This window comes from Oryx dammah, unplaced genomic scaffold (genome assembly GCF_014754425.2).
Source record: "Oryx dammah isolate SB20612 unplaced genomic scaffold, SCBI_Odam_1.1 HiC_scaffold_24, whole genome shotgun sequence".
Taxonomy (NCBI): domain Eukaryota; kingdom Metazoa; phylum Chordata; class Mammalia; order Artiodactyla; family Bovidae; genus Oryx; species Oryx dammah.
The window spans coordinates 36,245,095-36,269,068 of record NW_024070208.1 but is presented as its reverse complement, the minus strand read 5'-3'; the positions used below and the strand labels follow the sequence as shown (position 1 = coordinate 36,269,068).

Below are 23,974 nucleotides of genomic sequence, written 5' to 3'. Positions count from 1 at the left end.
AGCAGTATGAGTTGCGTTTGATTGGATCCTAGGCGTTTATCCTAGCTACATCACCCAGATAAGAATCCCGGTATCTGGACAGCATTCGGCCAGGGAAGAGGTTTCGCCGGGTATCTTTCTGGCCCGCCAGCTCCACTCCCTTCCTGCTTCCCGCAAGCCCCGCCTGCCCACGCCCGGCCCCGCTCCCCACGGCACTGCCCATGCCCCTCAAGCCCCGCCCCCCCGACACTTTCCCGAGACGCTCGCCGCGGCTTTATGTCGCGGCTCTTCCTTCCGCCCAAGGCATTTCCCTCCCCTCGGCCCTCCCACCGGCTTCCTGTGGGCGGTGCGGGGCTGAGGCGCGCCCGCGTTGACGTGTTTGTTGTGCGCGAGCGTCGCACCTCTGTCCCGAGCCCGCCATTGGTGCTTTCCAGTTAACCGCGTCCGACTGACCGAGGTTCGGGGCTGCGAGAGGGGCGCTCTTAGCGGCCCCTCTCCTGGCAGCTTGGAGAGCTCCGTTATGGCGGAGGCGAAGGGGGAGGCGGAAGGAACGAGCATGGCTACAGTTCTTCCTGGTTCGGGTGCCGACGGCAGTGGTCAGTCGCCTGCAGTCGAAGGAGAGGGAGTTGGGGCGAGGGGCAAAGAAGAGGACTTGGCCGCGAAAGGAAAGGAGGCCGGCGGGGACAGCGAGGAGGACGGCGAGAATGTGTTCGAGGTGGAGAAGATCCTGGACATGAAGACTGAAGGGGTAGGTGCGGGCCCGGGGTGATGCTGCCCGCGCAAAGGGGGCGGCGGAGGTCCACGCCGCGGGGGCGCTGAGACCGGGGCCCCCTCCTAGGCCACGGTCCTCGGCGCGAGGGTGGCGTCTCGGCTCCGAGAACCGAGTGTCCTCGCCGCGTTCTGCCCCGCGCTTCCCCATCCCTCGTGGGGAACCCTGCTCAATGTCTTGTATGACCCTGGTCTCCCCACAGTGAAGTGCTTCCTCCGTTTGTGCCCTTACGAAACTGTATAGATCTCTGTTTTACATTTCAAGACTTCGTTCTTTACATGTTGGTCTCTTGCTAGATTGTGAACTCCCTTAGTACAGAGACTGTGCTCTGTATTAACTTGTTAACGCTGGCACTTGAGTCCGGTGCCCAGCATGCAGTAATTGCTTAATGTGTATCAGGTTGTTAAGTGAGTGAACCAGTTGTGGGCTGGCGGAAGGTGAGTGGGTGTAAGAATGGGCAATGGGAAGATAATATATTTTAGTAAATAGGTGTAGGGTGACCGAAGGCCCAACACGATGGTCCTCTGTGTGTTGTGTTTTCAGTTCAGTTTCTCAGTCGTATCCGACTTTGCAACCCCATGGACTGCAGCACGCTGGGCTTCCCTGTCCTTTTTATTCCTTATGTTTTTTTAATTGTCTCTCATTTCCCATTTGTCGTATGCTACTTTTTTTTTTTTTTTTGCTCATTCATTCGGTAGAGTTTTGTTTTCATTCACTGCCTGGTAGGTGCCGTGTTGCTGACATAAAAGATTCTCTTGTCCAGTGGGGGATAAATAACTAAAATCCAATGTCGACAGTATTATTGTTAGTTGAAGTTAGGGACATACTTATGTATTTAATTTTCCCAATTACGTTTTAAGTACCTTGAGGTAAAAGGTGGAGCAGTCTTACACTTTAGTATCACCTGCATTTAACATAGTGCCAGGCAGGTGGGAGATATTCAGAAAATAGTGAAGACGGTATTGTCTTCACAATTAAGATGATTCACTTCTTGATACAATATTTTATTTTGTTAGCTTCCAAGGATTGTAGGAACTGCACCTAAAGCCCCATCTTTAAAATCTTTTTCCTTTAAGTGGAATCTCACTATATTTGGTGTGCATCTGCTTTTTTTGCTCAGTAACATCTTTGTGAGATTTAATCCCTGCTGTTGGAGCTATAGTTTTTGTTTTTGTTTTGGTTTTGGTTGCTGCTTAGTACAGTTGACCTCAAACAACTTGGGCCCTAGGGATGCTTGGCCCTGCACAGTTGAAAAGCCAGTATAAATTTTGACTCCCTCAAAACCTAACTACTAAAGGCTTTTTTACCAGAAAGGGAAGCCTTACCATAGTGTAAACAGTTAACAAATATTTTGTATGTTATGCGTATTATATACTGTGTTCTAAAAAAGGGCTTCCTTCGTGGCTCAGCTGGTAAAGAATCCGCCTGCAATGTGGGAGACCTGGGTTGGATCCCTGGGTTGGGAGGATTCTTAATAAAAGAAAGAAAAGAAAATATTAATAAAATTGTAAGGAAGAGAAAATATATTAATGGTATTGCCTACCCTATTTACATCGTTTGTTTACAAGATGAATTACCTGTCAGAGCCTACATCAATATTGTCTTAAATAAAACATTTTGGTGTTGTATGTATTACTAATACTGACATCAACAATGAAAAGATAATGTGAAAATGAGTTGAATGATTCAGTGTTTTATGGTAGCCTAGAGTAATCGATCAGAGAAGGCAGTGGCACTCCACTCCAGTACTCTTGCCTGGAGAATACCATGGTGGGAGGAGCCTGGTGGGCTGCAGTCCACGGGGTTGCAAAGAGTGGGACAAGACTGAGCGACTTCACTTTCACTTTTCACTTTCATGCATTGGAGAAGGAAATGGCAACCCACTCCAGTGTTCTTGCCTGGAGAATCCCAGGGAAGGCGGAGCCTGGTGGGCTGCTGTCTGGGGGGTCGCACAGAGTCGGCCAAGACTGAAGCGACTTAGCAGCAGCAGTGTAATCGATACAGTTGCTTCACAGTAGCCTAGTTTGGGCTTCCCTGGTGGCTTAGTGATAAAGAATCTGCCTGCAGTGCAGGAGGCGCAGGAGCTGCAGGTTAGATTCTTGGGTTGGGAAGATCCACTGGCGGAAGGCATGGCAACCCGTTCCAGTATTCTTGCCTGGAGAATTCCATGGACAATCCATGGGGGTCACAAAGAGTCAAACATGACTGAAGTGACTTAGCACAGCAAAGCAGTCTAACCTAGACACTAAAGAACAAATCATTAGAAAATTTTTATGGCATACAGTATTACAGTCATATTTATAATATAGTATCAGAAACATTGTTACATTTTTAAAGACATCGTTTACCTTGAATAATAAACTAATATTCAATTTCTGCAATTAGAAAAGAATGATAATATAATTCTTTGAAAGCAGTTATAACACGTTAAGAAAACTTAACACATTGATTTTCCATTAACTGTCACTCATCTTATGCTTTTGTAGTAATAGACCAACATCTGTATATTCTTCATGCATTCTTTGCATACTTTTTTCTTAATTATTTCAATATTTCTAGACTATATGGTTCATCTGCAGCTTTTTTCAAATTGTTGAAAATCTCTAAAATTTTTTCAAATATATTTATTGAAAAAAATCTGCACATAAGTGGATCCCACAGTTCAAACCCATGTTGTTAAAGGGTCAACTGTATTCATTTGTATGAATATATTACAGTTTTCTCTTTTCTACTACTTTTGTTGGAGACCTGGTTTGTTTCCTGTTTTGAATAATGCTTCTGTGAACTTTACTGATGGAGAAGGAAATGGCAACCCACTCCAGTATTCTTGCCTGGATAATTCCATGGACAAAGGAGCTTGGTGGGCTACAGTCCATGGGGTCACAAAGAGTCAGACACGAGTGAGTGACTAACAGGCAGGAACTTTACTGAACATGTCTCCTGGTGTATTGTGCACAAATGTTTCTCTTGGTTGTCTTGCTGTATACCTAGGAGTGGGAGGTATACACTAGGAGGACAAGATGCATATGTCTTCAGCTTTAAGAAACTGTTTTCAAAAGTAGTTGTACCAATTTACACTACTACTACTGGCTTACGAGAATTCCTTTCGTTTCGCATCCTGTCAACACTTGATATCATCAGTCTGTATTTTCAGCCAGTAGTGGTGGTGTATTTGTTGGTATTTCCTACTTGTAATTTATATTTTTCTGGATTTTACATTAGAAATCAGCGTTGAAATCATTGAGCGTCTTTTCATATATTTAGTCATCATCTGGTTATCTTTTATGAACTGCCCTTTCAGATCTCTACTGAGTTGTCTTTATTGATTTCTTGTATTCTGGATTCAAACCCTTTGTGACTGGTGTCATGTAAATCTCTTTTCCTGCTATGTCTTTTTGGTAAATAGAATATGATTAATGTAGGAAAAGTTAATTTGTCTTGATGTTGAGTGCTTTTAATGTCTGGTTTGAGAAATCTTTTCCTTACTCTAAATATTCTTTTTTTTTTTTTCTGAAAGCTGTGTTGTTTTGTCTTTCTGACTTATGTTTGCACTTTACTTGTAATTGATTTTGTGTATAGTGTAATGTAGGAGTCAGGTTTCATTGAGCAAATCTTTCTTTTTATTCTTTAACAAAGCCTTGTAAATTTTAGAATCAACTTGTCAATTTCCTTGCACACAAAAACTTTGAGTTTTTATTGAGACTTGCATTGAATTTGTGGATAAATTTAGGATTAATTTAATTTTTTCAATAATACTTTATAACTCTTTTTAAAAAATAACTTATTTAGCTGCACCTGGTCTTAGTTGTGATGTGTGGGATGCTTTTTGTTGTTGTTAGTTTCTGCAGATGTGATCTCTTTAGTTGCAGCCTGTGAACTCTTAGTTGTAGCATGCAAATTATTATCTGACCAGGGATGGAACCCAGGCCCCCTGCATTGGGAGCAAGGAGTCTTAACCACTGGACCACCAGAGAAATCCTGTTTTATAACTTTATGTTGAAGTTTTAGTAAATTGATTTTTAGGTGTTATTGATTTTCCAGTGCAGTGGTAAATGATTTTTTGAAAAGTTTCCTTGTCTTACTGTTTGTTGCTTATGCAATTAATTTTTGTATATTTACTCTTTGTTGAAGAGAGTCCCTTTATTTCTGGTTGCTAAATACTTTTATTGTGAATCAATGTTGAATTTTTTTAAATCGTTTTTGCTGCATCTATTAAGATGATTGCATAATTTGTCTCCTTTATACCACTAATGTGATGAATTACATTGATTTCAACTTCATGTTCATAGAATAAACCAAAGTTGGCTGTGATTTATCCTTTTTAATATTAGAGTGTATAGTTCTTAATTATTTCATTTATTTTTGCTTTTTCTTTATGATTATCTTTCCTTATTTGTTGGTCTTTTTCTGACATCTTGAGATGGATGCACAGGTTTTAAAAAAAATGTTTATTTTTAATTGATTGGTGATTGCTTTACAGTATTGGTTTGATTTGTCATACATCAACATGAATTAACCATAGGTGTACATATGTCTCCTCCCTCTTATCTCCCTCCCACCTCCCTCCCATTCCACCTCTCTAGGTTATTAGAGAGCCCCAGTGTGAGTTCCCTGAGCCATATAGCAAACTCCCATTGGCTGTCTATTTACATATGTTGGTGCGTATGCATTCATGCTGCTCTCTCCATTCATCTCCCCCACCCTTGTCCGTGAGTCTGTTCTCTATGTCTGTGTTTCCACTGCTGCTCGGCAAACAGATTTGTCAGTATCTTCCTTCTAGATTCCATATATATGCATTAATATAAGATACTTGTTTTTCTCTTTCTGACTTACTCCACTCTGTATATTAGGCTCTAGGTTCGTCCACCTCATTAGAACTGACTCAAAAGAGTTCCTTCTCACGGCTGATGTGATTGTATATACGTACCACAGCTTCTTTATCAGTTCATCTGTTGATGGACATCTAGGTTACTTCCATGTCTTGGCTATTGTAAATAGTGCTGCGGTGAACATTGGGGTACTTGTGTCCTTTTCATTTTTGGTTTCTTCAGGGTATATGCCCAGTGGCAGGACTGTTGTGTTGTGTGGTAGTTTTATTCCTAGTTTTTAAAGGAATCTCCATACTGTCTTCCACAGTGGCTGTATCAATTTATGTTCCCACTAGCAATGTAGTGGTTCCCTTTTCTTCATACCCTCTCCAGCACTTGTTGTTTGTGGTTTTTTTGATTATGGCCATTCTGTCTGGCATGAGGTGATATATTTCATTGTAGTTTTGCTTTGCATTTCTCCAATAATGAGCGATTTTGAGCATCTCTTCTTGTGTTTATTAGCCATGTATATGTCTTCTTTGGAGAAATGTCTGTTTAGGTCTTTTGTGCTTTTTGATTGGGTTGTTTTTCTGGTATTGAGTTATATGAGCTGCCTGTATATTTTGGAAATTAACTCTTGACAGTTGTTTCATTTGCTATTATTTTCTCCCATTCTGAGGATTGTCTTTTCACCTTATTTACAGTTTCCTTTGCATAGCTCACTGTTTTTAGCCTTTCTTTTTTCAAATAACATATCTTTATGTTATGTTAAATTATGTTCTCATCTTACTTTAGTTGCAGTTCATAAATTATGTTTGTTTTCATTCAGATGACATTATTTTCCAGTTTCCATAAATTGTGTGTAAATATATGGCTTAATTTCCAAACATTTGATTATTAGTAAATGTTTCGTGAAGAATTTTTTACTTTCACTGATATAAGTTCTTATGTTGTTTACATTGAATATTTGCCTGATTAAGTGTGTTGAAAGTGTTCAACTCAGTCACTAGGTGGTGTCCAACTCTATGACCCCATGGACTGCAGCCCGCCAGACTCCTCTGTCCATGGGATTCTCCAGGCAAAAATACTGGAATGGGTCGCCATTCCCTTCTCCAGGAGATCTTCCCTACCCGGGGATTGAACCCAGGTCTCCTGCATTGCAGGCTAATTGTTTATCATTTGATCCACCAGGGCCCAATTGGGTTACTTGAAACCTATAATACATCTGGCAGCAAGCAAATCAACCATTAGTTAAGAACTTGAAACTGTGGAAGAATGGGGAAGTAATTTGAGAATAATTTGAATGCAGGAGGCTATTCTCTGTTTCATTCAGTTTCAGTTCAGTCACTTGGTTGTGTCCAACTCTCCAACCCCATGGACTGCAGCACACCAGGCTACTCTGTCCATCACCAGCTCCCCGAGTCTACTCAAACTCTTGTCTGTTGAGTTGGTGATGCCATCCAACCATCTCATCCTCTGTCATCCCTTTCTCCTCCTGCCTTCAATCTTTCCTAGCATCAGGGTCTTTTCAGATGAGTCAGTTCATACTTCATATTCCTGATATTATTGATTAGTTTAACTGTCATTTTTTTGTGATGTGTTTAAAGCAGTACTAAAAGATACCAGATATTTTTACTTCTTTTATTACTCATTTTTTGCCTCACCATTTTAGAATATATTAGCTATTTTGCTCCTTTAATTATTTATTGCCTTGAAACAAGACATCCTGACCAGGGATTGATCCCCCAACCCCACATGAGAAGTGCAGTCTTAACCATTGAACCTCCAGGGAAGTTCCTGATTTTATTATTAATATACTTGAAGTCCACTAAAGTGCCTAATTACAGTTGTGCTTTTTTTTTTTTTAATTTCATGTTCATAATACACTCAGACTCACTGGCCTTGAGTTTTCTTTTTTTAACTAATTATCTAGTACATAGAATCTTAAGAGGATAGGAGGACCATCTGCTTCCTTATAGTTTGGCTCATGGGTTAAGCTCAGCTACCAAGAAAATAGAGATTATGGGAGTTTTGAAGATAAGTTTATAGATCCCAGGGCTGTCATGAAATTTTTTAGTATACAGCAAAGTCTTGGGCAATATTTGGGTTGACATTACTCCTATTAAAAAAAAAAGTATAATTCAGTGATTTCATTTCTTTTGTATACTGCCGTGCACATAAGTGACCCTCAATAAACGTTTATTGAATGAATGAATGAAGCAAAACTGCTGAAATAAAGGCTATTTGTCAATTAAGTCTGGAGCTAAAATTGAGTACTCCTTATACTCAAAAATGATTATTAATATTCCTCATTGTCACTGACTAGATCAAACTTAATTGATAACTAATATTAAATTTATATCTATGCTCATTGTTGAAATAAAACTTTACGAGTTTTTTTTTTTTCCCTTAAATCAGAAAAGCTGCAAGAATTGTGTAGTATCTCCCACATGCCTTCACTCAGATCCCCCAGTTGTTAATATTGGCTTTATTTTTTTCCTCTATATACATTTTTTTTCTGCTCATATGAAAGTAAGTGGTGTTTTTTTTTTTAAGCCCCCTTGAGTAATAAATTTATCATTATTTTTATGCACACAAAAATCAGGTGGCCCCAAAGCAAGGATCATTTGTTTCCGTGCCCTATTGTTGGTACATTAAGGTGTTTTTCCACTCTGCTATAACAGTGTAACTTCTCATGTGATACTCCTACCAAGACCAAGAATACTGCTCCTTGAAGGCAGTACAGCACACTATTGACTAAGGTTTTTTTCCTTTGCCTCCATTGGTACAGAGGAGTTCAGCATTATGCAACCATGCTGTCTCACCTTGGTGTATCTCCTTTTAACTACACCTTCATAGAAGCTGTCACAATGTCGTATACTAATAGTTTTCTTTTTCCACACTTTTGCTAAAAAGAATGTGCATACATTTTCATTTGGTATAATCACTCCCACCCATCCCCCACAGCTGCATAACTGAACCATTAAACTGACTTTTTTTTTTTGGCCACTTTGCAGGATCTTAGTTTCCTGACCAGGGATTGAGCCTGCTCACCATGTAGTGGAACCATATAGTCTTAACCACTGGACTACCGGGAAGTTCCTACGTAGGCTCTTAATTACTATTTTAAAATTATAAAGATTTTCAGGATTATTGTTGGAAGTTAAGAGGCTATATACTTTTCCCATCATCTCTCACTTTCTCACCCTGTTAAAGGCTGATACTGAGTCTTCCTACAGGTAGCAGAGTGTCTGGAAAGCATTGTGGGCATGACTGGGGACTGACCTGGGAGGGCACTCAGCTTGGAAAGTTTGTGGCCTTGGTGGTTGTGTGAATAAAATCAGACAGTGTTCAAAGCAGAGCTAGAATGGTGCTCTGCAGATCGTGTGGGAACTATTGAATTGAGGGCGTTCTTGCTTCTCAGTGAAGTTGGGCATTAAGGAGAAAAAAAAATCAGAAATCTAGAGAAGCAAGAATTTGGAATATATATGACAAAGACTTAATAGGGACTTCTCTGGTAGTCTGGTGGTTAGGATTCGGTGCCTACTGTGGCCCAGGTTCGATCCTTGGTTGGGGAGCTAAGATCCTGCAAGATGCATGCAATGACCAAAAACAAAGGTTTTGAAGAGAAAAATTTTATAAATGAGCAAGAAAAATGGACAAAAGACGCAACAAGGAGCTTTAAAATGTTTTTGTTGTAGTTTATGTATATGGGCTTCCCTGGTGGCTCAGATGATAAAGAATCTGCCCGCAGTGAAGGAGACTTGAGTTTGATCCCTGGGTCGGGAAGATCCCCTGGAGAAGGGAATGGCAACCCACTCCAGTATTCTTGTCTGGGAAACCTCATGGATAAAGGAGCCTGGTGGACTACAGTCCATGGGGTCACAAAAAGTTGGACATAACTGAGCGATTAACACATATATACGCATTCTATATGTGTATCTTGAATTTTCCACTGTAACCACTTTTCAGTGTACAGTTCAGGGGTAGTTAAGTACATCCACATTGATGTGCAGCAGCACCTCTGTCCAGCTCCAGGACTTTTCCATCTTCCCAAAGTGAAACTCTGTCCCCAGTAAACACTGATTCCCTGTTCTCTCTCTCAGCCCCTGTCTCCTTTCTGTCTCAGTGAGTTACCATGTTGTAGGTGCTTCATATGAATGGAATCATAAATATTTTCCTCCTGTGCCTGGCTTATTTCACCTAGCATGTTTATAAGATCCATCCATGTCATAGCATGTGTCAGAATTTCCTCCCCTTTTAAGGCTGACTACCACATTTTGATTATACATTCATCTATTGATTGACTGATTGGGTTGTTTTCCACTATAGCTGTAGTAAATAATGCTTCCCTGAAATGTGTGTTCAAATATGTCTCTGTTTTCAGTTCTTTGGGATATATACTTCATAGTGAAATTGCTGGATTATGAGGTAATTCTGTTTAACTTGTTGAGGAATTGCTGAACTGTTTTCCATAGCAATTGTATCATTTTACATACCCACCATCAGTGTGAGAAGGATCTCATTTCTCTACATCGTCACCAACCCTTATTATGTTCTGTGGTTTTGTTTGTTTGACCTAGTAGGTGTGAGGTAATATCTCAGATTTTTTACATTTATTTTGGTCGTGCTAGGTCTTCACTGCTGCACATGCTTTTCTCTAGTGGTGGTGAGGGGGGCTACTTCAGTTGTATTGTGGTAGCTTATCTCGTGTGGCTCCCCGGCTCTAGAGCACAGGCTCAGTAGTTGTGGTGCACGGGGTTAGTTGCTCCTTGGTATGTGGGATCTTCCCGGATCGGGGATCAAACCTGTGTCTCCTGCATTGGCAGATGGGTTCTTCACCACTGAAGGGAAGCACAGTTGCCTGTTTTTTAATCCGATTGGTTTTTTTTACTGTGTAGTTGTATTGGTTCTCTTTTTTTGGGGGTGGGGGGTCCGTATGGCATGCAGGATCTTACTTCCCTGATCAGGGATCGAACCCACAGCCCTGCATTGGAAGCCTGGTGTCTTAACCACTGGAAGTTCTCAGTTGTTTATATGTTTTGAATATTGACTCTTTATCAGATACACGACTTGCAAGTATCTTCCCATTCAGGCAGTTGCCTTTTCATTTGGTTGATGACTTGCTTTGCTATGTAGAAGCTTTCTAGTTTGATGTAGTGTGACTTTTTTGCTTCTGTTGTTTTTGCCTTTGGTGTGATAACTTTTTATTTTTCATATTTATTTATTTACTTATTAGGCCATGCCAGGTCTTCGTTGCAGCACCTGGGGTCTTTAGTTGGAACAAGTGGGATATAGTTCCCTGACCAGAGATTGAACCCAGGGTCCCCTGCATTGGAAGTGCTGAGACTTCACCACTGGATCACCAGGGATACTTTTTTTTTTTTTTTTTTAGGCCACTTGCGTCAGGAGAAGAACTCCCCCGCACACACACATTTTATTCTTGTCGTTATTTAAATTTTTATTTTTTTAATTTAAAAATTACTTATTAAGTGAAAAGTACCATATATAAAATAGATCGAAGATGAACTCTCCTTCCGCTTTCCTCCCCAGAAACTTACAATCACTGGCTTCTGTCTTAGAACAATTTTAAGAGATGGTTTTAGGCCAGTTCATGTTAGGAGGGGACGAAAGTTAAAATGTGACTGATGTCTTACTGTTCCACTGTGGTAAGCAGTTGCCCTCAGAGGAGAAACTGTAGCTGGACTTGGATTGGGTGGAATTTCATTGTGTTTTAAGGAATTCACAAATGATCTCGAGATGATTTTTTTTTTTTAGATGGACATTCTTTATCATGATTTTAATCTCCATTGTAAGTTGGTTCATTTGTTCTCAGCAACTGTATGGCTTTGGAACTATAATCAAGTCTAATATCCTTTATTTGCCTGTTTTTAATTTATGTTACAGGGTAAGGTCCTTTATAAGGTTCGATGGAAAGGATACACAGCAGATGATGATACCTGGGAGCCTGAGATTCACCTTGAGGACTGTAAGGAAGTTCTTCTTGAATTTAGGAAGAAAATTGCAGATAACAAAGCTAAATCAGTGAAGAAAGATATCCAGGTATTCTATTTTATCTCAGTGGTTTTTTTTAATATAATACATTTACTATAAATATAATGGAATACAAAATATACAGTATGGAATTTACAAGGAAAAGTGAAATATACAGCATTTCTGTTGTAAGCTCTGTACAACCAATTGATTCTCATAGAATGCTTTCATTGATTTTTGCCAAACTGTTCTTTTTGTAGCCATCCTGTGATTGCAGGTGACAAACAGCTATAGTTTGGACATGTTGATTAAGTTACAATCAAGAAGAAAGTGGGGAGAAAAGAGACATGTTGAAATTGTACTTGTTTGTCCATGATGTGAACGTTGTGTTTTCGTATACCTGAGGAATACCTTTTGTGCTATTCACAATACTACTGCTATTCACATTACTACAACACATAACTTTTATATTTAATCAGCTTTCAGTTCAGTTCAGTTGCTCATTCACGTCTGACTCTTTGCAACCTCATGAACTGCAGCACACCAGGCCTCCCTGTCCATCACCAACTCCCAGAGTTTACTCAGACTAATGTCCATCGAGTCGGGGATGCCATCCAACCATCTCATCCTCTGTCGTCCCCTTTTCCTCTCACCATCGATCTTTCCCAGCATCAAGGTCTTTTCAAATGAGTCAGCTCTTTGCATCAGGTGGGCAAAGTATTGGAATTTCAGTTCAACATCAGTCCTTCCAATGAACATTCAGGACTAATTTCCTTTAGGATGAACTGGTTGGATCTCCTTGCAGTCCAAGGGACTCTCAAGAGTCTTCTCCAACACCGTAGTTCAAAAGCATCAATTTTTCAGCACTCAGCTTTCTTTATAGTCCCAACTTTCACATCCATACATGACTACTGGAAAAGCCATATCTTTAACTAGATGAACCTTTGTTGGCAAAGTAATATCTCTGCTTTTTAATACGCTGTCTAGGTTGGTCATAACTTTTCTTCCAAGGAGTAGGTGTCTTTTTATTTCATGGCTGCAGTCACCATCTACAGTGATTTTGGAGCCCAGAAAAATAAAGTCTGCCATTGTTTCCACTGTTTCCCCATCTATTTGCCATCCGGATGCCGTGATCTTCGTTTTCTGAATGTCAAGCTTTAAGCTAACTTTTTCACTCTCCTCTTTCACTTTCATCAAGAGGCTCTTTAGTTCTTCACTTTCTGCCATAAGGATGGTGTCATCTGCATATCTGAGGTGATTGCTATTTCTCCCAGCAGTCTTGATTCCAGCTTGTGCTTCATCCAGCCTAGCATTTCTTATGATGTACTCTGCATAGAAGTTAAATAAGCAGGGTGACAATATATAGCCTTGACGTACTCCTTCCCCTATTTGGAACCAGTCTGTTGTTCCATGTCCAGTTCTAACTATTGCTTCCTGACCTGCATATAGCTTTCTCAAGAGGCAGGTCAGGTAGTCTGGTATTCCCATCTCTTTCAGAATTTTCCAGTTTATTGTGATCCACACAGTCAAAGGCTTTGGCATAGTCAATAAAGCAGAAATAGATGTTTTTGTGGAACTCTCTTGCTTTCTCAATTATCCAGCAGACATTGACAATTTGATCTCTGGTTCTTCTGCCTTTTCTAAAACCAGCTTGAACATCTGGAATTTCACAGTTCACATATTGGAGAAGCCTGGCTTGGAGAATTTTGAGCATTACTTTACTAGCATATGAGATGAGTGCAATTGTGTGGTAGTTTGAGCATTCTTTGGCATTGTCTTTCCTAGGAGTTGAAATGAAAACTGACCTTTTCCAGTCCCGTGGTCACTGCTGAGTTTTCCAAATTTGCTGGCATATTGAGTGAAGTACTTTCACAGCATTGTCTTTTAGGATTTGAAATAGCTCAACTGGAATTCCATCACCTCCTCTAGTCTTGTTCATAATGATGCTTTCTAAGGCCCACTTGACTTCACATTCCAGGATGTCTGGCTCTAGATGAGTGATTACACACCATTGTGATTATCTGGGTCATGAAGATCTTTTTTGTACAGTTCTTCTGTGTATTCTTGCTACCTCCTCTTACTATCTTCTGCTTCTGTTAGATCCATACCATTTCTGTCCTTTATTGAGCCCATCTTTGCATGAAATATTCCCTTGGTATCTCTAATTTTCGTGAAGAGATCGCTAGTCTTTCCCATTCTGTTGTTTTCCTTTGCACTGAACACTGAAGAAGGCATTCTTATCTCTACTTGCTATTCTTTGGAACTCTGAATTCAAATGGGTGTATCTTTCCTTTTCTCCTTTGCTTTTTGCTTCTCTTCTTTTTACAGATATTTGGTGTGAAATAGTGATTAGTAAAACTAATCAGCTTTAGTAACATATTTCTAAGTCTGACTTTTCTGCTAATTAAAACAATTCTTAGATCACTTTATAAAGCTATAGTTTTTAATCTATAACTTAAAAGCTATACCTTTAATCTGTTTCAAATTATTCACAAGTCTGATTACATCCACTTCAGTTTTTAGCCACTTTATTGTTTTTTAGGAGCTCTTGTTGATGCTAAGGAAGGATAACGGATTCAAAGGAACTCAGATGAGTTATTAAACTTCCTTCAGCAGCAGTTTGGAAAAAGACTTGATGGTGGTTGAAAGTGGGATAAGGTTAAAATTAATGCACAAATTTGGCAAGGGTTTCCTTCTAGGGGTTTATCCGTTGTTTTATCCGTTGTTTTATCTTTGATTCTTGTATTCCACACATTATTGAATTGGCTTTATTTATGAATCTTCTGAGAATTTCCTGTTTTACTTTAAGTTTCATTTATAGCTTTTATTTATAAATCAACCCCACTCTTGTGCAATTTTTCTTTTTGCTTTTAGTTTTCTTTTTTATTAGAAATAATTTTCATTTTTTATACTGACAGATGTTCTTGAATTTAGAACTATTAATATACAGTGAAAATCACTCACAACAAAATTTCTTATTGAAGTTTTTATTTTAAGGACTGAATATTGATCCCTTTTTTCCCTACAGTTTGAATTTTATTACCTACTTAGTATCTTTTAAATGGTAAAAGCAATATTAGGACTTGACTGTGTGTAATGGTTTTTGATAATAATTGTAGTGATAGAGGCACCTCTGCCTGGCTAGTGCTTATACTCTGTATATACGAGATACCCGGCCAGCACTTTTATGGATTAGACTGAGAAAACTGACTCAAATGAGCTAAGTAACTAGGCTCAGTTCACCAGTTAGTACTGATAGAGTCAGGCACTATGGTAGGCTTTCTTTTGGTTTAGGCTGTAGTTTGAAATTGATTTAGAAGCGTGGAATTACCAGTTTTTTTAAATGTATGCTGTAGTGGCAGGGTCTTTAATAAATAGTTTTTAAATTACTAAGGAAATTCTTTAGTACTTTTTAAATTTTTATAAAGGAAATCCTTTATGAGTTCAGATTAGAGCCTTTTTTCCTTAAGTGTTTTGCTATAATCATACTTCACTTTTCTAGAATGGGTGCCTACTCCCTCCTTCCCTATTTCTTTCACTAAAAATGCTTATAGACACAAATGCACCCATCGTACAAGGTGATCGGTTCATATTGCTCTCAAAATTTAGACATTTTGATTGAGTTTTCTTAAATTTATCTTTAACTTTACTCTCTGATTAGTGAGATAAGTTTGCTAAAACTTTTCTCAGAAAGTCTTGACTCATAGAACACTGGCTTTGTTGTCCCATCACGTCACCAGGGCTCTGCTTCAGTCCAGCTTGCACAGGAGTCTGGATGAGAACGACTCCTGATAGACTGCTGGGTTTGAGGCTTCTTCTTAAGCTTAAAAATCCTTGTCCTAATTTTATGGAGATACTTTTCCACTAGAAAGTGTCTTTTTCTAAGTTGTCCTTACTATTTTATAAATAACTGAAAATCCCAGGCACTAATAACATTTTGAATCTTTATAAGACTGAAACCTCTGTTCTTTTTTTTTTTTATATTGGGGTATAGCCGATTAACAACATTGTGATTGTTTCAGGTGCATAGCAGAGCAACTCAGCCATGCATATACATGTATCCATTCTCCCCCAAACTCCCCTCCTATCCAGGCTGCCATATTAACATTGAGCAGAGGTCCCCTGGGGTGTAGAGTAGGACCTTGTTGGTTACCCATTTTAAATATAACAGTATGTGAAAATGAACATGTTAGTCACTCGGTTGTGTCTGACTCTTTGCGACCTCATGGACTGTAGCCCTCCAGGCTCCTCTGTCCATGGGATTCTGAAGCAAGAATACTGGAGTGGGTAGCCATTCCCATCTCCAGGGGATCTTCTGGACCCAGGGATCGAACACAGGTCCCAGATTATGGGCAGATTCTTTACTGTCTGAGCCACTAGGGAAGCCCATATTTATACAGTATCCCAGTATTTATATTGCTATGACTTTTAACCTAATTATTGAATGGTGTCGGTAGACAAGCCTATGGCAAAAATGAGTAGTTACTCATTAACCTTTTCCCACTTTAGCAAAATAGTTTTGCTGTTCATAAGTTCTTGTGATTCTTTCACTCTAAGTGTAGGAGGAGAGAGTAGGAGAAAATGGCTTCATTCACCTCATCATCACTGGTCATGCAAGAGCTGTCTCTTGTAAAATACATGTGCCACTTGTAAAATACAATATTTGCCTATCTCCAAAATCTTTGTCTTATGGAGAAGTGTTACCAATTCTGGGAGCCCTGCTTGTTCAGGACTCAGTCAGCATCACAGAAATAGAAATGGTTTCTACCAAAAAGTGATGGTTGATTCTATTCACCAGAAAGTATACATCATGCAGAAATGGTATTTGTTCATTAAAATACTTTTTTTAGCATTTGGATACCTTTATCTTTTTGCTGACCATCGGGTAGTTTGAAATTTTTTTAAAAAGTGATGAAGTGCTATTTAACATTGATTTGTGTGATACAGTCTAGACCTTCATTTTTAGTCAGCTAAAAATCCACAGCTAGGCACTGGCTGGTTTCCTTGAGAGCTCTGATGATGGATGTTACATGACAAAGAATAACCTCTGCTGGACCATCACAGCAGCATTTTACTGCTTTTACCTTCCTGGTTTTCTTTTTTAGGGATAGCATGTTTTGTTTTGTTTTAGTAAATATCAAGTGTCTTATATGGGCCAGACTCTTAAATAGTCATAGTTTTATGAGAATAGATCATATCTATCTTTTGTTCTTGAGGATCAAGATGTCCATGTGTGATCTTACTTTTAAGAATAGTTCCATATCCTTGTCTTCTGCCTTTCTTTTAAAATAATTTTTTATTAGTACATATTCTAGCCAGCAAACAGCTGTGTTTTTTAATAATTAACCTGTGTCCCTACTCCTCAGCTAAGAGATAGTTTTGCCTTTGTTTTAAAATTTTTCTGAGGATAGTTGTTTTTTTTAGCTTCTTGAAATACCGGCTATAAAGTAATATATGTACTCTTTTAATATAAAACGAATGAGAATTTGCACACTCAAATAAGCTTTATTTTTAAAAGTGTAGATTTTGTGAAGTAAACATTTATTCCAGTAGTGCCATGAACCAAAATGTTTTTAAACTTACTGTTTTGGAATTGTCTTCATAAAAATGTGAATGTCATGCAAGAAAATGATTTCTAATGACGCCTCCTTTTTGTGTGCAAAAAAAATGCATGATGATGGTTCTTACAGTGCAAAAATGCACTTCCAAAAGTTATTTGAGCAGTGGTTGCACTGCTGAAGAGTTCATGCTTCCCAGAGATGATTAGGTAGAGGGAGTGACCCCGAGGGGGGTGTATTCTGTGCAGTGATTTTGTCATCACACCTTGTCCACAGGGTGTTGACCTAGTGGAGGAGGGTGACTGACCCTGACCTGCTTCAGTCAGCCCCAGCATATGCCTGTTGACTTACTGTAATCATGATCAGAGCCCCCCTTCATTTTCAGATTTTCCCTAGTTTATATAATAAATAATATGCTTGTTGTGTGTGAAACTATTCAAGTAAGTAAAAAGACAGATTACTAGTGTACTGAAAGTGCTCAGGTTTGTGATATGTGTGGTTTTAATTTTATTCACTTTTTAATTATTTTAAAAGTTAACACTAATTCCTTTCTATCATCTAATACCTGTGTATCAGTTGGTAACTAATTTTATTATCCTGACTTCATTGAATCTGGCCAGGTATTCCAGGGCTGGATCACCCTAGTGCAGCTAACCCAGCGATTCATTTGAAATCAGTGGAGAAGGCAGTGGCACCCCACTCCAGTACTCTTGCCTGGAAAATCCCATGGACGGAGGGAGGAGCCTGGTGGGCTGTAGTCCCAAGGGGTCGCTAAGAGTCGGACACGACTGAGCGACTTCACTTTCACTTTTCACTTTAATGCATTGGAGAAGGAAATGGCAACCCACTCCAGTGTTCTTGCCTGGAGAATCCCAGGGACGGGGGAGCTTGGTGGGCTGCCGTCTATGGGGTCACATAGAGTCGGACACCACTGAAGTGACTTAGCAATAGTAGTAGCAGATAATTTCACACTGTGAAGTTACACTTTTTTCTTAATACTCTCTAATATCTAATAATGTATTCAGTTTCTCTCAGTTGTCTCAAACAAAGCATGTCTTTGTTGACTTGACTGAATTGGGATTTGAAAAAGGTCTGGATGTTACATATCCTTGATAATCTATGCATCTCTCTTAATCTATAACAGCTTCTTCCTGTAACCTTCCCCCATTTTTCCCCATCATGTCTGTTTGATGAAGAGACCAGATTATTTTTGTGTAGAGTTTCCTGTATTCTAGGTTTTGAGCACATGGTGTCTTTTAACGTGTTCCTCTGTCCCTCCATGTTTTTGTAATGGAGAAGCAGGATTGCATGGGAGTTCATTGGCTTTTTTATTGATATTTTGCACAGATGGTCGTGAGCCTTGCTGTAACATGTCAGAATGCCCATCTTGTCTAGTTGACTCCTCTCCCGTGAGGTTAACAGAATCTCTGAGATGAGTTGTTTCAGTCTGATCCACGTGACAAGTCCTCACATTTCATGTGTAGGTTTTAGGAGCCACGGGTGGTCATTGCCAGGAATCATTATTACAGCTTGTGATTTTCTAATTCTGACATTCCTTTGCCTTTACTACTTACATTACTGGGAAAATGATTCTGAGACACTGTGCTCCTGACTGACTCTGGAAGGGGAGGTGGGAGGAGCTGAGTTGAGGTGGTGAGGCTGCAGAATTGATGCACGACGGTCAGTGGCTGAGGGAAGAGCAGACTCAAGAGACAATTCGAATTACTGGATTGGGAACCTAGATAAATCATGGTGTTATTTAGGGAACAGCTCCAGTTTTGAACACATGAGATTTTAGTTACTTGCTTGTCCAAGTGAAGATGGCCAGTCTCCCATTGGAAACATGGGTCTGGTCTGAGTTGAAGAGGAAGATTTTGGCTAGAAATGTAGATTGGGGAGTTGGTGGTGTGTGGGGGATACTTTTTCTTATTAACTCTGTTTCAACTGATAATCTGACTATAAGATTGACTGTATTTGGGGAGAAAAAAATTCAGTTTTAGAATTCATTTAAAATCTTTTTGAAGCAGTTAGTCAGCTTTGTCTAGCAAGCTTTGTCTGTTCTTTCTCTTTGCCCCCCACCACCACCCTGCTTTCTCCCCCTTTTTTTCTTTTTCTTTTTTTCAAGGAAAACTTCATCAAATGCTTCGGAAAGACTGACTAAAAAGGAGTCACTTAAAAAAATCACAGTTGATTAAGAGACATTACATAATGAGGAAGGTTTCAATTCTCCAAGAAGACATAACAATTCTTACTGTGCCCCCTTTATCAATGCAGAAAATTTAAGTAAAAACAGTGTATTCTGTTTGGAAATGAGGCATCACCACTGTTTCAAGAAGGTGGAAGTCAGTTGTCAACTCTTCAGGATTGAGGGAAATTTGAGATGGTCTCCCACAGGCAAGTAGTTCTGTAGACAAGTGTCCTACAGAACTTGCTTAAAGCAGAGGGGTAGCTTTTTCAGTGAGCCTTGATTGAGTTGCAGGCTTTGCCTTTGGTTTCTGAGTGTGTGTTCGACGCAGCAGAGACCCTCTTCTGTGTCAGGACGCGTGACACAGCAGCAGCATCGCGGCAGCAGTGCTCCTATCACAGGTGCGGCCGGTGTCTGACCACAGTGTGGGTTTCCTGGGGGGTCCGTCACCAAGCTCTGTCCTGTCTCGGTTTCCTCTCGTCTAAGACCCTCCAGAGCCCCCCTCCTTTTCAGAATCCAGGCCAGTAGTTTTATGGAAGCTTCTTCATATTGGAATTAGATGGATGCTAATTAATGTTAAATCACAAATAGTATTTTTAAAATTGAAATTAGATGATTTGTAGATTAAGCATAGACATTTGGGCACATGTATTCTATTGGTAAGGTACATGACATCGATAGATGAGTCCTGCGTCAGTTATCTCATTGCTGGTGTTAAATTATAATTATATGATAAAGTGAGGTCTATCATTTTTTCTTCCCTTTTAAAGGTACCTTTTCCCCTGTAAAATAGTAAGTAACCTAATAAGTAACCTTTTGGACTGTGAGAATCACTTCTTCAACAACCTCTCACCCATGATTTTAAGATAATTTTGAATAATTTTGCTTTAATTGGTTATTACTGTGGTGGTTGCAAATAACAACTTTTCTGTTTTTCTGAGCTATTTAGTTTGTGTCCTATAAAGAGCAGCTCCTCCCTCCCCCTTAAATTTTTTAAGTAGCGGTACACACTCTTGGAGTCTTGTTACTTGATTGCTGCTGTTAAAGCAGGCCCACCGCTGGGCTGCGGGAGGCCCTCTGAGTGAGCTCCTGCGTCCTCCTGTGGTTTCCCTGTCTGTCTGGGCGTGTCTTTGCTCCCTGGACAAAGTGTCCCCATGTACCCTCCTGCTCCAGCCCTGGCACCAACTTTTATTCAGGGAATCTTGATTCTTTTTAGGGCAAAATAGAATTTAGAAAGCAAGATGCCGTTATTGCTACTGGGATATAATTATTTCTGGGCCCTTTAGACAGAGATAAAGGGGAAAGTACATGTTAGTTTTAAGTCAAGTTCATACTGATGTCTAATTTCAGTCCGTCACCACTGTGTCTTCCTTTCGTTCTTAGTGTCTTTAGTTCTGTCTCCCTTTTCTTCCATGAGAACTCTGGTGTTCATCAATATTATATGTAGTCATTTACTGAGCCCTGCAATAATTAGAAATTAGTTTCAGATTTACTATGCCCATTCTACTGTGAAATTCCAAGTTTATTTACAGTTTTTGTTCTTACAGTGTAATTCAGTTCTGGTGTTGATTGTTCAAAAGTTACTTGGATGAATTTTTTTTTTCTTTTCTGTGGTTGTCAATTTGATAATAGGTTATTTGATGTTGTTGATTAGTACCTGTTTTCTCGCATCCTTCCCTTTCCCTCCACACCCAGTTTGAAATACGGATCTCTAATGACAAATCTGAGTTTCTTTCTCATATGAATCACTTGGTCTTTTTACCTGATGCCTCAAATTTTTTTATTTTCAGTTTTATATAAACCAAAATTCAACTGAGTAAATTTGAAGCTCTAATTGGCTTTATCCAGTTCATAAATCAGACAGCATCTATCTAACAAACAGAAAGATGCTCCCAGGAGCTCATGAAAGGAAAGGTTGTAATTGGCAGATGGAGACGATTCAGTTCAGTCACTCAGTCCTGTCTGACTCTTTGCAACCCCATGGACTGCAGCACTCCAGGCTTCCCTGTCCATCACCAACTCCCGGAGCTTGCTGAAACTCCTGTCCATTGAGTCAGTGATGCCATCCAACCATCTCATCCTCTGTTGTTCCCTTCACTTGCCTTCAGTCTTTCCCAACACCAGGGTCTTTTCCAGTGAGTTAGTTCTTCGCATCAGGTGGCTGAAGTATTGAAGCTTCAGTTTCAGCATCAGTCCTTCCAATGAATATAAAGTTTGATTTCCTTTAGGATTGACTGGTTTGATCTTGCAGTCCAAGGGGCTCTCAAGAATCTTCTCCAGCACCACAGTTCAAATGCATCAATTCTTTGGCACTCAGCTTTCTTTATGGCCCAACTCTCAAATCCATACATGACTACTGGGAAAACCATAGCTTTGTCTAGATGGACCTTTGTCGGAAAAGTAATGTCTCTGCTTTTTCATATCCTGTCTAGGTTTGTCACAGCTTTTCTTCCAAGGAACAAGCATCTTTTAATTTCGTGACTTCAGTCACCATCTGCAGTGATTTTGGAGCCCAAGAAAATAAAGACTGTGAGACTGTTACAGACCAGATCACCTTCCCTCATGGAGAGGCTGGGGGTCCTATTAGGGCAAGTAGTACCCTTCACTAGTGCTGATCAGGAAACTCTAGACTGCTGGTTTATAATTCTGAGTGTGATTAGATATTTGTCTTGGTGGGCTTAGGATCAGTGACCGCGTTTGGGGCCTGTTGTTTCTTTCTAACAGTAGGTGTGTCTCTCTTCCATCCTGTTGTTCTTTTTAGGTTAATTACTCTGTTCCTTTGTCTGCTTTCTCTCATAACAATTTAATAAAATGCTCTAATCAATTTATACTGCTTATATTTATATGAATTACTTTTTTGAAATTTTAGGAGGCAAAGGAGAACAAGATAGTATTTTTTAGCTTCATGACTGCTGAGCAAACTTTATTTATTTTATGAAGAATTAGACAGTATAACCTCAGACTTTATGAGGGGACTTTTGGGGCTCTAGTTTCACCCTTTCACAACCACCATTGTTGCTGATTAGTCACTAAGTCATGTTCGACTCTTTTGCGACCCTATAGGCTGTAGCCTGCCACCACTATCACTTATATCTGAATCTTCTGTTTTCTTTCACCTTCTTTGTTTGGAATCTGATCTCAGCAGTTTCTCATGGTGAGGCCTTTTCCAGTACACCTGGCAGGGAGCGTCGGCTGGTTACTCTAGAGAATGCTCAACCTGGGCCATCCCTTCACGGTCCAGTGCCCAGAGCTCCTGCCCTTTCAGCAGCTCCCCTCCCGGTGACCCCACTAGACTTTTGAGTGATTTCTTCCATTCTCCTTGCTACCTTTGCTTGCTCTTGTGTGGATATTTGTACCACAGGGTTCTTACTGCTATTACTAGTTTGTTCCTGAAGTGAAAATTAAAGTGAGAGTCACTCAGTCATGGACTATACAGTTCATGGAATTCTCCAGGCCAGAATACTGGAGTGGGTAGCCTTTCCCATCTCCAGGGGATCTTCCCAACCCAGGGATCGAACCCAGGTCTCCCACGTTGCAGGAGGATTCTTTACCGCCTGCAGTGTTTGTTCCTACCAGCTTATATTCTGGGATTCATTGAAACACTTGGACACTTAATTTTGTTGTAGATGTTGTCTGTGGCATGGGGTGGGGGGCGGGGTTGTTTTGCTGTCCTGGTGAAACTGTGTACCTCAGGTTGGGACTTGAACCCACTGTCTTTTAAATCCCTGATCATACCTGGACTTAAAGAAGCTCAAGTACTTGATGTCACAGAAAGAATTCAGTGAGAGACAAAGTGATAGGTAAGAAGTGAGTTCACTTAGAAACAGTCCACAGAGTGAGGGCCATCTCAGAAGGCAAGAGCAGCCCCAAGCTAAGAGATTGTCAGCTTTTATAGGTGAGTAATTTTTTATATTCACCTATATTTTTTTATAGGTGAGTAAGTTTTTATAGACTAATAAGTGGGAGGAGTATTCCAGCTGTTTTGGGGAAGGGGTGGGGATTTCCAGAAATTGGCCTACTTCTTGACCTTTTATGCTCGACCTTGGAACTGTCAACACTTCCCGGGTGGCTCACCTTCAGTCTCTGGGTGAGGAAGATCCCCTGGAGAAGGAAATGGCTACCCACTCCAGTATTCTTGCCTGGAAAATTCCATGGACGGAGGAGGAGCCTGGCAGACTACAGTCCATGGGGTCGTAAAGAGTCAGACATGACAGACCCACTAACACTTTCATTTTCTTGGAACTGTCATGGTGCCTCTGGGTGTGTCACTTAGTGTGCTAATGTGTTACAGTGAGAGTACACTGAGGCTCAAGGTCTAGTAAAAGTCTTCTTCATCATCTTGGACCTGGTTGTTCATTGTTCGGTCACTTAACTCATGTCCAACTCTTTCGGCCCCATGAACTGTAGCACACCAGGCTTCCCTGTCTTTCACTATCTCCCAGAGTTTGCTCAAACTCATGTCATTGAGTCAGTGATGCCATCCAACCGTTGTCTCATCCTCTGCTGCTCCCTTCTCTTGCCCTCAGTCTTTCCCAGCATTTGTGTCTTTTCCAATTAGTCAGCTCTTTGCATCAGATGGCCAAAGTATTAAAGCTTCAGCATCAGTCCTTCCAATAGATATTCAGGGTTGATTCCTTTAGGATTGACTGGTTTGATCTCCTTGCTGTCCAAGGGACTCTCA

At 40.0% G+C, this 23,974-nt stretch overlaps 1 protein-coding gene across 4 annotated transcripts in view; it reads left to right on the top strand.

Annotated features, from left to right (window-relative positions):
* Positions 1 to 329: 329 nt before the first annotated feature.
* MPHOSPH8 (M-phase phosphoprotein 8) overlaps positions 330 to 23,974 on the top strand; it is a 44,679-nt gene continuing 21,034 nt past the window's right edge. For all 4 annotated transcript variants that reach the window (XM_040266837.1, XM_040266835.1, XM_040266836.1 and 1 more), the window contains exons 1-2: positions 330 to 727; positions 11,464 to 11,619. In XM_040266837.1, coding sequence (XP_040122771.1) covers positions 500 to 727; positions 11,464 to 11,619 — 384 coding nt within the window. In that variant the 5' untranslated portion in view covers positions 330 to 499. The remainder of the gene's footprint in view (positions 728 to 11,463; positions 11,620 to 23,974) is intronic.